The sequence below is a fragment of the Narcine bancroftii genome, chromosome 1, assembly GCF_036971445.1.
Source record: "Narcine bancroftii isolate sNarBan1 chromosome 1, sNarBan1.hap1, whole genome shotgun sequence".
NCBI lineage: Eukaryota > Metazoa > Chordata > Chondrichthyes > Torpediniformes > Narcinidae > Narcine > Narcine bancroftii.
Window position 1 is genome coordinate 362,112,290 of NC_091469.1, and position 14,961 is coordinate 362,127,250.

The 14,961-nt window shown below is 39.9% G+C and overlaps 1 protein-coding gene across 1 annotated transcript in view; it reads left to right on the forward strand.

Moving 5' to 3' along the window:
* Positions 1–14,961, forward strand: part of pdia4 (protein disulfide isomerase family A, member 4) — a 37,522-nt gene that overhangs the window by 12,969 nt on the left and 9,592 nt on the right. The window contains exons 4-8 of the mRNA XM_069912403.1: positions 2,112–2,250; positions 2,570–2,775; positions 3,597–3,755; positions 9,888–10,039; positions 10,470–10,626. Coding sequence (XP_069768504.1) covers positions 2,112–2,250; positions 2,570–2,775; positions 3,597–3,755; positions 9,888–10,039; positions 10,470–10,626 — 813 coding nt within the window. The remainder of the gene's footprint in view (positions 1–2,111; positions 2,251–2,569; positions 2,776–3,596; positions 3,756–9,887; positions 10,040–10,469; positions 10,627–14,961) is intronic.

The window sequence follows — 14,961 nt, forward strand, 5'->3', positions numbered from 1 at the left end:
AGAATGTAATCTGGATGGAGAACTTCAGGAAGCACAACCACGGAGGTGACACAGCTGCTAGATTGAGCTTGCAGTAGATGGTGGGAGGAAGGAGCATTGCCATGTTTCAAGTGCTGGTCATCGAGTCCATTACTGCCCATCTGAACTACCCTTGAAAAAGTAGTGAGGAACTGTAATATGTAGGAACAGAATTAGGCTATTCGGCCCACTGTATCTTTGCCATTCAAATCATGGCTGACATTTTTTCCTCTCAACCCAATTTTCCTACAAGACCACTACCATAAGCTGCTGTACATCTTCTGGTGGAAGTATTCCCACAGTGCTGTTGGAATGAAGTTCCAGGATTTCAACCCAGTGACAATGAAGAAACAGTGATACATTTCCAAATTGGAATGATGTGCAACTAGGAGCAGAATCTTCAGGTGATTGCATTCCCTTGTTCTGATTGACTGTAGTTTGTGGGGTTGGGAGGTGCTGTCACACTTAGTAAGCATAATCTTTCTAGATGGTATACATCAAAGCTGTGTGCTTTGGAAGGAAAGAATGAATAAGATGAGTGCTTTTTCCCTCTGTTAAATGGAATGTCGTTGAAGCTGCACACAACCAGCCAGGTACAAGGAATCCAATTCCAATCCTAACCTAGACTTTGTTGATGGTGGAAAGATATCAGTAGACTAGATGGGATCTTAGTCTCTGAACTATTGTGTAAGTCACAGTATCTGTGGCTAGTTGAAAATGGATTTCAATCTCTTATTGATAATGGTTGAATTGGATTTATCCTGTTTTTCTTGGATGGATGATACCTCAGTAATTACTGCTTTGACAATACTAGCATTACTGGAACTGCTTGGTTAGAGATGTGGCTGGTTTTGAAATGCATTTTCATTGTGGTACAGCTGTTTCTTGATATCACAAGGCATGAATTGGCTATAGGCTGGGTTCTGTGATGGTGAGGTCTCTGAAAATCAAAATGTATTGTCCACATGGCTCTTTGTGGAGGATTTGGCTTGGAGTGACTTTGACTCTGACTTTGTTTGCTGGTTCACAGCTGGATTAATTTTCTCCATAAATGTTATGGCACAGATTTGAGCATTTGACTCGACAAGTTCTATCTTTCCTCATCTTGATCTATCAATCTATTCTTACTTATGGTCATCCTGTTTACTACAATCTTACCATTTTAAAGCAGCTGAATGGTTGGCTGGGTTACATCAAAGGGCAGTTGATTAGCTGCTTAACTTGCTATGTCAGGAATCACAGTTGGCAAAGACTAATTTCTCCCACACAATGGACTTTTGGGTAAGTGCTCATGATGATTAATTCTTGTAATTAGGTTTCCAGATTATGATCGTAAATTTCCATTCCATTGTTATGTAAACTTGTGTTTCTAAATTGTTAAAGACATTTGGGTTACTAACTGCTCAACTGCCCCACCACCATTCTCTACTGTTGTAATTGCAGTAATTGTGTTTCTAATCATCTGAAAAGATGGTACCAAGGGGCATGGTGAAGGTAATGGTTTTGAATTTTAATGTTTGGTTATTGCACATTTTTTTTTGAGATGGTCATTGCCTGAGATTTATGATAGAAATATAGCTTTAATTTCCTGTGCTGAAATGTTATCCAGGTGTTGCTACTTGCAGGTATGAATTGCTTCATTTTTATTTTTAAGGAGCCAGTGAATGTAATTGAACACTAAATATCAACATGTACCTCTGGATCATGGAGATTATTGATAGACCTGAAGATATTTAAGAATAAAGTTTTTTTTTAAATATTTCATTTTATGCATGAATGCCATCTTTTTGACAGTGATTCGTGTTATTTTCAATTCCGGATCTGAAGTGTGCACATCTAGGCTTGAACACTTTTTAAAACTTTTAGAGCACAATATAGCAGAACCTACACCTTCAGATTCATTCTTTTGTTAACGAGCATTTGTGTATTTAAATATGTTGTAGCACTAGCTAATTCAATAACTGAATTAAAGAAATATGATTAATTTCTCCTTTGTAAATGAACACATTCCATTCCTGCGCCATAAATATATATTTGGATAACTGTGTCCAATTAAAAATTATTCATTTCTGATTTTCTTAATCTTTGAATAGAGATTGTATCTAAAGTGAAGGAAGTGGCTTCCCCTGACTGGGTTCCACCACCTGATGCAACCATCACCTTGACAGATGAAAACTTCGATGCTATGGTGAATAATGCTGATATCATCCTAGTTGAGTTTTATGCTCCATGGTAAGCACATGCAAAGTTATTATTTAAAGTAGATACCATTTTATGATCAGTGACAGTGAGAAAGGAAAAAGACAGATGCTTTAGTATTACAAAGTATCTTTGGCAGATTAGAAATCCATGTTACATCCATGTGCACCTTTATCTGTTGTAGCACATGGATATCATAGGCAAGACCAGCATTTCTTGTCCATCTGATTGTTCTTGAAAGTGGTGGTGAACCACCACCATGAACCATTAGTTCTTTTGAGGATTCTTTCACAGTGAATAACTTGCAGTTCTGGAGTTGTATGCCAACTGAGTTCATTGTATTTTGTTACAGGTGTGGGCACTGTAAAAAGCTTGCCCCACAATATGAGGATGCTGCCCAAGAACTGAGCAAGCGTTCTGTGCCAATACCTCTTGCTAAAGTAGATGCTACTGCTGAAACAAAGCTTGCTAGCAAGTACCAAGTCACTGGCTATCCTACTCTGAAAATTTTCCGCAAGGGTAAACCTTTTGAATATAATGGACCAAGGGATACACATGGTAATGTAATATTGGATCCTTAACATTCAATGTTTTTTGCACATTTATGAAAATGTTTATTTTTGCAAGTTGGAATTATTTTGCTGGATGGCAGTCCCAATTTAATTTTTCATTCCATTTTCCAGTTTGTATTGAGCTTTTTAAAAAAAAAAACACTTATGGAAGCAATCAGTTTGAAAACCAAAGTGAAATGGGAAGACAAATTGGTCTGCTCTGTAAAACATGGGATGATTGATTGCCAGTGCATTTACATAAGATGCAAGAAGGCAGAACATTGTACACCAAACCTTTTTAATTCAAGACAGCTGCTAGTTGTGATTCTAGTTAGTGCTGTAGGTCTTTTTTTTTAAAGGCTCATTGTCCTAGGGTTAGTAGAGAAGCTCCACACCATCTTTACCTGATGAATGTAAACAAAAGTATCATGCTTTAAATTTAACCCATCTTTATGGCATAATGCTAAATTGAATGGAGATCCTTGATTTAACTTGGAATTGCTAACCTCAGTTTGACAGTACCAAATTTCCCCTCTATTCTGCCATGAGAAACTTTGCAATTGAGTGACCATAAAATGTTGGATTTGATCCATGTGTGCTTGAGTTAAATTCCAGGACTTGGTTTTCTGGGGTTGTGTGTGTATATTTGACAAGATTTTCTTTTGGAACTTAAGTTCTGCAACTGCAACACAATCAAGGGAAGATGGGAGCAAATGGAATGTATAATTTTTGAACACAATATTTTGTAATTCTAGTTAATGGTGTAGATTTTTTTAAAGGCAATCAACAGTCAAAATGTAATAAAGTTGATATGTTTTTCAAATGTAGGTATTATTGAACATATGATTGAACAAGCTGGTCCACCTTCAAAGCAAATTCAAGTTGTAAAGCAAGTACAGGAATTTCTTAAGGATGGTGATGATGTAATAATTGTGGGAATTTTTAATGGTGATCAAGATCCCGCATATTCCATCTATCAAGATGCCTGTAAGTAATCTGAAGTTCTGTAGAACCATTAGAACATGTATGGGTTATTGGCTTAAAACTAGATAAAAACAGGATAGAAAATTGAGTAAATGGATCAAATGAAATATATGGATGGAGAAATGGATTATACAGAGAATTCAAAATTGTATTCTCCAAAATCTTCATTTATCCAATTTTTTTTTAATTGGATAAATGAGAATATCCAAAACCAATCAGAAATTCTCATTTATCCAAAAATTTTTTCAGAGCCAAATAACTGGGGCCATTGGGCTCCCAAGCAGGAGTAGGGCCTTGGTGGTGAAGTGTTGGAGATAGGTGGTGGTCAGCATTTTTTGGAGATAATTAAACACATTTTTAATGCTTAAAAAGACTTCCCTTGTTTGTTTAAACAACTGTTACAAGTGATTTGCTGTTGCTACTGTTACTTTTAAAATGACCAGTTAGCCCAAGGAATGTGGATCTAAAAAATGGTCCCGACCATTTTGGATAATCGGAGTTGAACTGTATCTCTTTAAAAAATAAAAACTTCAAATCATTGAAAGTAGTAAAGGACAGTAGAGTTGTGTTTTTATAATTGAACTGGAGTTCTTCCAGTTTGTTTTATTGGAAATTTGAAGTGTTGTCATTTATTCTATTAGTATCTCCAAAAGCCTATTTGAAATGCTGTGGGTTCTTCACTGATTGTTTTCCCCTTCAGATATTAAGTAAATGTGCTATTTTGAATCAACCAGATGTCATAATAGAAATCTACAATGGTGTGTTCCCTTTAGTGCTAATTCAGTTGACCAACTCTACCCCTAATTGGGTTTCACTTTTTAATTGTAAATGTTGATCTCACCACTGTTTCAGCCCCATTCAAAGTGAAAGCTATTTTAGAACATCCGTATATTCAGGCAAAAATAAATTCATTCTAAATACCCATAATTTGGGCTATGTGGCCTCTTGTGGAATTATTTTTAGGGGAGGTAAAAAATCAATTTTTTTGCCACGTTAGAGGCATTGGAAAAGGAAAACATTATTTACAATTTAGGGGACATTGGAAAAGAGGACATTTACAATTTAGAGGAACCATCTAAAATTAATTCATAGTAAATAAGGTTTCAATTTAAAGCCGATTTTGAAGAACCGTAATTAATCTGGTTCATTTCATTGAGACCTCTGTTGTATTTTTAAACATTTGCTCTATCTGCAGAATTTGAACCTAAAATAGTTTACTTTTTGTCATGTATATTTGTGTCAGACACCAGTTAAATGAAATGGGCCCTTGGATCATCAAATGAATTTTGTATAATTTTCTTGTGATTTTTTTTTTAGTACAAAATTCCAATAGTTTCCTTACACATTAAGATATCAACTTGATAGACAAGGAATCTTTCTCAAATTGCACTTCGGTTTAATAGACCAGTTTGTAGAAGATAATTATTGGTGTTCATACTATACATTTTTGTTTTACTCTAACTGCTCTTGTTGACCACTTCCAGCTTTATCCCCTCTTTTCACTGACATGGTTGTCATTTGTATTAATTATAATTTTGTCCTGAACTCGTGCACTTTTGTGCTTGATTCAGTTTCATTCATGCTTTCAGCATTTTGGATAACTGAAGAAGTTTTCTTTTTACTGCTAGATTTCCTTCCCCTATTTTCCCCCCCCCAAAAAAAAAAACTAGGTAGTACATCATAACATCTTCTTTGGTTTGACTTCGCGGACGAAGATTTATGGAGGGGGTAAAAAGTCCACGTCAGCTGCAGGCTCGTTTGTGGCTGACAAGTCCGATGCGGAACAGGCAGACGCGGTTGCGGGGGAAAATTGGTTGGTTGGTGTTGGGTTTTTCCTCCTTTGCCTTTTGTCAGTGAGGTGGGCTCTGCGGTCTTCTTCAAAGGAGGTTGCTGCCCGCCAAACTGTGAGGCGCCAAGATGCACGGTTTGAGGTGTTATCAGCCCACTGGCGGTGGTCAATGTGGCAGGCACCAAGAGATTTCTTTAGGCAGTCCTTGTACCTTTTCTTTGGTGCACCTCTGTCACGGTGGCCAGTGGAGAGCTCGCCATATAACACGATCTTGGGAAGGCGATGGTCCTCCATTCTGGAGACGTGACCCATCCAGCGCAGCTGGATCTTCAGCAGCGTGGACTCGATGCTGTCGACCTCTGCCATCTCGAGTACTTCGACGTTAGGGATGTAAGCGCTCCAATGGATGTTGAGGATGGAGCGGAGACAACGCTGGTGGAAGCGTTCTAGGAGCCGTAGGTGGTGCCGGTAGAGGACCCATGATTCGGAGCCGAACAGGAGTGTGGGTATGACAACTGCTCTGTATATGCTTATCTTTGTGAGGTTTTTCAGTTGGTTGTTTTTCCAGACTCTTTTGTGTAGTCTTCCAAAGGCGCTATTTGCCTTGGCGAGTCTGTTGTCTATCTCATCGTCGATCCTTGCATCTGATGAAATGGTGCAGCCGAGATAGCTGGTTGACCGTTTTGAGTTTTGTGTGCCCGATGGAGATGTGGGGGGGCTGGTAGTCATGGTGGGGAGCTGGCTGATGGAGGACCTCAGTTTTCTTCAGGCTGACTTCCAGGCCAAACATTTTGGCAGTTTCTGCAAAGCAGGACGTCAAGCGCTGAAGAGCTGGCTCTGAATGGGCAACTAAAGCGGCATCGTCTGCAAAGAGTAGTTCACGGACAAGTTTCTCTTGTGTCTTGGTGTGAGCTTGCAGGCGCCTCAGATTGAAGAGACTGCCATCCGTGCGGTACCGGATGTAAACAGCGTCTTCATTGTTGGGGTCTTTCATGGCTTGGTTCAGCATCATGCTGAAGAAGATTGAAAAGAGGGTTGGTGCGAGAACACAGCCTTGCTTCACGCCATTGTTGATGGAGAAGGGTTCAGAGAGCTCATTGCCTTATCTGACCCGACCTTGTTGGTTTTCGTGCAGTTGGATAATCATGTTGAGGAACTTTGGGGGACATCCGATGCGCTCTAGTATTTGCCAAAGCCCTTTCCTGCTCACGGTGTCGAAGGCTTTGGTGAGGTCAACAAAGGTGATGTAGAGTCCTTTGTTTTGTTCTCTGCACTTTTCTTGGAGCTGTCTGAGGGCAATGACCATGTCAGTAGTTCCTCTGTTTGCACGAAAGCCGCACTGTGATTCTGGGAGAATATTCTCGGCGACACTAGGTATTATTCTATTTAGTAGAATCCTAGCGAAGATTTTGCCTGCAATGGAGAGCAACGTGATTCCCCTGTAGTTTGAGCAGTCTGATTTCTCTCCTTTGTTTTTGTACAGGGTGATGATGGTGGCATCACGAAGATCCTGAGGCAGTTTACCTTGGTCCCAACAAAGCTTGAAAAACTCATGCAGTTCAACGCTCGTGTCGGCAAAGACTCAGAAACCTGGCCAGGAATCCTGGGCAAGCATGGCGTCGGCAAGTGCAACGACAATGGGCGCCTCCTGTTGGAGCTCTGCGCAGAACAGCGGCTTGTCATTACAAACACCCTTTTTCAGCAGAGGGACAGACTTAAGACCACCTGGATGCATCCCCGATCCAAACACTGGCACCTCCTGGACTATATCCTGGTGCGAGGAAGTGACAAACGAGATGTGCTCCACACCAGGGTCATGCCTAGCGCGGAATGCCACACTGACCACCGGCTGGTTCGCTGCAAGCTCAACCTTCACTTCAAGCCAAAGCCCAGGAACAATAAAGCCCCAGAAAGAGGTTCAATGTTGGAAACCTGCAGTCAGACGAAGCGAGAGGAAACTTCCAGGCAAACCTCAAAGCAAAGCTCGACGATGCAACCCGCCTCACGGACCCGTCCCCTGAAACCCTCTGGGATCAGTTGAAGACTACCATACTGCAATCCACTGAAGAGGTACTGGGCTTCTCCTCCAGGAAAAACAAGGACTGGTTTGACGATAACAGCCAGGAAATCCAGGAGCTGCTGGCAAAGAAGCGAGCTGCCCACCAGGCTCAACTTACAAAGCCGTCCTGTCCAGAGAAGAAACAAGCCTTCCGTCGCGCATGCAGCCATCTTCAGCGCAAACTCCGGGAGATCCAAAATGAGTGGTGGACTAGCCTCGCCAAACGAACCCAGCTCAGCGCGGACATTGGCGACTTCAGGGGTTTCTACGAGGCTCTAAAGGCTGTGTACGGCCCCTCACCCCAAGTCCAAAGCCCACTGCGCAGCTCAGATGGCAAAGTCCTCCTCAGCGACAAGATCTCCATCCTCAACCGATGGTCAGAACACTTCCATTCTCTTTTCAGTGCCAACCGCTCAGTCCAAGATTCCGCCCTGCTCCAGCTCCCTCAACAGCCCCTAAGGCTAGAGCTGGATGAGGTTCCCACCCTGGATGAGACATATAAGGCAATCGAACAACTGAAAAGTGGCAAAGCAGCAGGTATGGATGGAATCCCCCCAGAAGTCTGGAAGGCTTGTGGCAAAACTCTGCATCATAACATACTGCATCACAAAATAAACAGATATTCCTGCCTGTGAAACCTAATAAAAGTGACAAGATACTTTATTGATGTGGTTCTTGACCACAGCTGCAGGTATCTGCTTAAAAGTTTGTTCTACAAAGGAAACAATGTTTTGTATACATCTGTGGTTGCATATCTCAAGATTCCTTTGCATATAATAAAACAGCAAATGTAATAGTGTAAAACCCCAGTATCTGCAACCTGTGGGGATTGCTAGATATGTGGATTTTCTGGTTGCATGAGACTCTTTTTAGTGACTATCATACATCTGCATTAAGAATAAATAGTTCAAAAGATACAAATACTATACTGTGCTTGCACTGAACAAACTTCATATACTTGCATATTCTTTGAAAACGTTTGCTGTTGCTGTATCTCCATGGTGCCACCTAAAAGATTAAGAATGACATTATAGATAATTCCCTAAATTAATCCTCTCCCCAAGTTTACCAATAAAGCCTTACTTCTATACTTAATAATATAGTAATAAAGACTCTTACTAAGCAGGGATAAGGAAGAACTTAAAGAGAGTCATCCCCAGCAGTGATTAGCATCAACCAGCTCATTCTGGACACCACCATTTTATTGAAACACTACTTTATTTAAACAGCTGCTATGAGAAAAGCTCTTCTTCCTGGATGAAACTATTTTGTTCACAGCACTCTGCTGGCTGAATATTTGCTCCCACCTTCACCAAAGGTTGATGTCTTGCTTCTGAGAGCACTTGCTTTTACAATTTTAAACTTATTTTTTAAATATATTCTTATTGATTCAATTTATTTCCTGTCTTTGCCAGTTGCTTCAATTCCAGATAATGCAAATTTTATTGTATTACACTAACTTACCTTATGCCTACTGTGAAGCAAGCAAAGAGTGGCCATTAGTATTATCCAATGCCCCTTGGAGTAAGAGAGAGCATCAAGAGTCCTTTTGGAGACCCTAATTGTCCATGAATTTACCTCATGGTACAGTAAATAAAATGGGCAAACTTTACTTTGACTGGGAAAGATGACCAAAATATCAAATACCAAGAAACTAATCCATTTTATTCCATAACTACCTATGCAAGCATTAGGCAATTAACTAAATATTAAACCCTTCAGTTACTATTAACTGATTTGCTTGGAAGGATCAAATATGGAATAAGGCTCAAAGCTTGTGTGCTTTGAACTCTCAATGTTTTAATAATCATTTAACATTTTTATCAAAATCCCTGATTAAATAATCCAAGGTATTCAATTTTAATGTCCCCACCACTCCAGAGGAAACTAATGCATACTTTCGTAAGACCAGAGGACTTTACTGAAACTATTAAGATTGAGTAATGTCTTCCTCCTGGCAATATAGTTCTGAAATGATCACTTTGTAAATAAGAGGCTCTGACCTCTGAATTTGATCCAAGCCATCACCAGAAAGCCATAAACAGGCTGACAGACTTGAAACTCATGTTCTTCCAATAGCGATTGGTAGTATAGCTGTAGTTACTGAGGGTCAAAAGTGACTTTTATTTATAATTGGAGGTACAAGAGAAGAAGGGACTCGTGACCAAAGAGGTTATGATGGTGTCAGTCATGAGTTTTGTCATAAAATCCACGAAAAGGTATCTTGTTGGTTATCTGCAATGCATATTGTTAAATATACAAGAATAAATTGAAGTTTTTCTTTTAGGTAATTCCATCCGTGAAGACTACAGATTGCATCATACCTTCAGCAGTGAAATACAAAATTTCTTAAAAGCATCATTAGGACAGCTAGTTATAATGCAGCCTGAAAAATTTAATTCGCAGTATGAACCAAAAATGCGCACTTTGACGATTATGGTAAATGTTGCTTTGATTTTATCAAACTGTTACTGAACTCTCTTGACTGGTTATTCAACCACCACAAGCATTGTCTCTTGATGCCACCATTTTTCTCTTTACAATCAGAACACATCTGTGTTCAATTTTATTTGGCCTGTTTAACATTGCTGAGGTTAATACACAGGGAAACCCTGGAGCACTTAACATTTTGTGTTCTGTTGCCTGAGGGGGGGGGGGAATATAATTGACCATTTGATGGTTCTAGTCAAATTGCTTTTTGACCAGAATAAAACTTAAATTATCAATTTTTTTTGGATAGTTTTCCAAGGTGTCATGCTTCCCATTTCCCTCACCCACAATTTCTTTATAGAAACTTTATTTGAAATATTAACATTTTAAAAATGCTTGCCAATTAATTAAAATGTGAACATTTCCTTTGTTATTGCAGGAGACTATGTCTCAATCTGATGTGACAAATTTTATTACAAATAATAGTGTGCCTTTAGTTGGACACCGTAAGCAAAGCAATGAAGCAAAAAGATACAGCAAGCGGCCATTAATTGTGGTATACTATGGAGTGGACTTCAGTTTTGATTATCGTGTGGGTGAGTACAGGCCAAGGAATTTACAAGTAGATTGGTAGATTCTTGATGTTTGTTATAATTTGATTCACATGACTGAAGGGAGTTTGTACATTGTGCCCGTGTCTGCGTGAGTTTTCCCGGGAGATCCAGTTTCCTCCCACTGTTCAAAGTGTACTGAGGGTGTAGTCAGTTGGGTGCAATTGGACAGCATGAGCTCATGGACCGAAATGACCTATTAAAATGCTGAATGTTTAATTTTAAATATTGCCCTACAGAAGGGGAGGTGGACAGAATCCTAGAAAATAGGTGCAGGAATCAGTACGGTAATTTGGACTTCCAGCCTGCGTTGTCATTAAATATGATCATATTACTTCATTACACTGTTCTTGCTTTCTCTCCATACCCCATAATCCCTTTAACCATTAATGCTTCATCCAGCTTCCTTTTGAACATGTATAATAATCTGGCCTTAACTTCTTAACTTTAAGTAGCAGGAAGATCCAAAAGCTCATAACTGAGTGAAGAAGTTTCTCCGCATCTGCATCCTTAGACTATGGACCCCCCCCCCCCCCCCGCAACCCAAAAAAAAAGCTTTGGACTTTGCCATATCAGGAATATTCTTCCTGTGCCTAATCTGTCTAGTCTGTCAGAATTTTGTCTAAATTAGGTCCTCGTTTTCTCTTTTCCCCCCGCTCCCCATTCATGTCCAGTCTTAATGCTTCAATCCTGTCATCCCAGGAATCAATCTGATGAATGTTTGCTGCATGCCCTCAATAGCCTTCCTCTGATTAGGAGACCAAAACTAGTGCTCAAGCTGTCTTTGAAGGCCTATACAACTGCAGTAATTCCCTGCTTCTATATTCAAAATTTTCCATCAGAAAGGGTAATGTGTCATTTGGTTTATCCTCTGCTGTACCTGCATTCCAACACTCAATGTGGCGTAACACCCAAGTCTTGTTGCACCTCTCCTTTTGCTACTTTGTCACTGTTAATAACTCTGCCTTCCTGTTATTGCCTCCAAAGTGGATAACCTCACATCTTATCTAGTACTGAAAGCCATGCACTCCAAATCTGTCCAAGTTACCCTGCAGCCTCTTTAGAATCTTCCCTGCAGCTTGCATTGTACCCCAGTTTAATGTAATTGGCAAGCTTGAATACTACATTCCATGTAAATAGCTGGGGTCCCAGCATGAACCTGGTGATACCACAAGTAACTGCCTGCCAATCGGAAAAGGACCATTTTTTACCATTTACTTCTTGCAGCCATTCATGTCAATATACTATCTCGTACAATGTTCTCTAATTTTGCACACCAAATCCTTTTGTGATACCTTGCAGAAAACCTTTTGAAATTCCAAATGCGTTACATCAACTGGTTCACTATTGTCCACTCTACCAGTTATATCCTCAAAAAAAAATATCTTGATCATTTGTTGAACATGATTTCTCTTTTGTAGATCCATGCTGACTTGGACTAATCTTGTTATTCCTCTTGAAATGTGGAGCAATGGCATCTCAAAGCAGATTTATTGTCAGAGCATATGTATGACATCACAAACAACCCTGAGATTCTGTCTCCTGTAGGATGGACAGAATTTCTATTTATTGGTAGTGCAAAAGACTACGAAAAAATGGATTGAAAAGAGAAATGTAAACAAACTGCAATACAGAAAAAAATTGAGTAATAATGTGCAAAGTAAGAATCCCTAAATGAGTGAGTTTGTGGTCTAGAAGTCTGGTTAAAGCATTTGTTCCTGAACTGGTGATACAAGTCTTTTGGCACCTGAGCCTCTTTCCTGATGACAGCAGCGAGAACTGTATATCCTGGGGGGTGTGGATACTTGATGATTGCTGTTGCTCTCCAACAGCAACGTATTGTGCTTTTGCAAGGCCTTCTGCTCAGAGGTATTGGTGCCCCTATATCAGGCATAACAAACCTCTTAACTCCTGAGAAAGTTGAGGTGCTGGGATGCTTTCTTCGCAACGTCATTAGTGTGTTGCATCTAGGAAATGTCCTCCGAGATGGGTAACTCCCAGGAATTTACATTTGCTCACCCTTGTCACATCTTAATTTCTCACAGTGATCACTGGATTGTTCACCTAGTTTTTCCCACAATCAGCTCCTTGGTTTTGGTGATCGTGTGAGGTTGTTGGTACATCATTCAACCAAATTTTCAATCTCCCTCCTGTATGCTGACTTGTTGCCTTTTTTGTACAACCTACTGCTGTGGTATAATCTGCAAGATTTGTAGATGGTGTTGTCATTCCGGGTTACACGGTGATGAGTGTAGAGCGAGGGGTTAAGTATGAAGCTCCCTGGTGCTCCAGTACTTATAGATTGTGGAGATGTTATTGTCAGTCCTCACTGGCAACTGGAGGTGAGGAAATTCAAGATCCAATTACATAGAGGGGTTTTTAGGCCTAGGTCTGGAATTTTGCCATTGACTCCATCATTTTCCCCAAGTGGTGATTTGGGGAGAAACAAAGACCTTTCTGTAAAATGATTAGATTGCAGCCAGAATTTTCAGTCCTTTCTTGTGATTTCCAATGCATATGTATCTTGTCACCAGTTTCAGCAGCGATTTTGGTACTGGCCATTTTCTCTATCAGAATTGAGATATTGAACTGTTCTGTATTAAACTCTTCACAAAATTTACATGAGTAAACCATGAAGCTTTGTTTTGATATCCAAGTTTCCAATAGTATGCTCAAACTTTCATTACCATACAAGTCGTGAAACCTAAAAACTCAAGAGGGGTAGACGTAGAATATGTACATGCAGACCTCCTGGGAAGGCATCCATCTTGAATCTACTAAAAGATGCAACAACATTTGCGAGGTGCAACGTTCCCCAGATGCTACACACTGTCTCCATATCCTGGTCTTAGCACTATCATACATCCCCTTGATGTTTAATCAAACATGGCATATTAATAGTGTTCTTTCAATTTAAAATTCAACACAAAGGTAACAGCAGCACCAACTTTAAATGTGCAGTTCTTCAAACAGGTTTCACAGATTGAAACTATCCTATCCATGTCAGCATTTATCCATGGCCAATAAACAGCAGTTCTGGCCCTCTTGCGTTTTTCAATTCCAAGGTACCACTCATGTACCCTTTTCAGTGATTGAGGAATAACAATTCTGCTCCGTCTGAGTAGAAACCATTGATGACACTCGGGTCAGTCTGATGTTGTAGTATGGCTGACATTCACCACTAAGCCATTCTTCATTCAGATTCTTGACCTGTAGAACTGTCCTTTTCTGTTTCAGCTGCTTGGATTTAATGTCAGATATGGGAAGAGATTAGGTGATCGGGTTCACATCTGTCTCTATGGAACTCTTATTGTGTGCTTCACTCTGCGTCATTGCCCTGTATAATACATCAACTAACTTAGCTTCATCATTGGTCTTTGGATTCTCACAGTTTCACTGAGATTTTTGTTTATTGCTATTAATTGCTTGTAATCTGTCTCTGCCACGAATGCTGGTCGACAATAACGTGGAATTTATCGTGTCCATAAACCAGACCTAGACGTTCTTTCTTGATCTGTACATATTGACATTCAGATGTTGTCATTGTCCTTGATGCATATACTACTAGTCTCCAATCTTCTATAGCCTGAAGTAGTACGGCACCTATTCCATGTTTTGAAGCGTCTGTGGATATTTTCGTCTTTCTGGATGCATCAAAGAATGTCAAAATTACTAGTTCTGTAGTTAGAATGGTCTTCAGTTGTCCCCATTCATCCTTGTGATTCTGTCCTCTTGAATTCTTGTTTTGTCCTGTAACAGCTTCCTTAAGTACATTGTTTTGGAAGACTGGTTTGGTATGAATTTACCAATCAAATTGATCATTCCTGGCACTTTTTTTGGTCAGTGGGCCTGGACATCTCAAATTGCTTTCACTTTGGTCTTGTCTGGCACTACACCTGCCTCTGACAGTTTATCTCCCAGAAAGATGATTTCCTTCTCACCAAACTGACATTTTTTTTCTCTTTAACTTCTGGATGCATTGTACCACTTTGAGCCTTTTGTTGTTTTTGTGTGGATCCCCATATGATCATGTCATCTATATAAACACATACACCATTTATTCCTTCTCTGATGTTGTCCTGTGGAACACTGTAGAAGCTGAGGAAGACATTCTCAGACAGGATTATTGGCCAAACAGTATTATTTTGTGCGATCATCATGCAGTTTTATTTGCCAGAAATCCTGGGATGCATCCAATTTAGTGAAAAACTTTGCACTGGCCAACTCGCTTGTAATTTCCTCCCTGGTTAGAATCTGATAGTGTTCCCTCCTTGTATTGGCATTTGTCTTTTGGTGTCCGTGCACATGTTCCTCCACTTT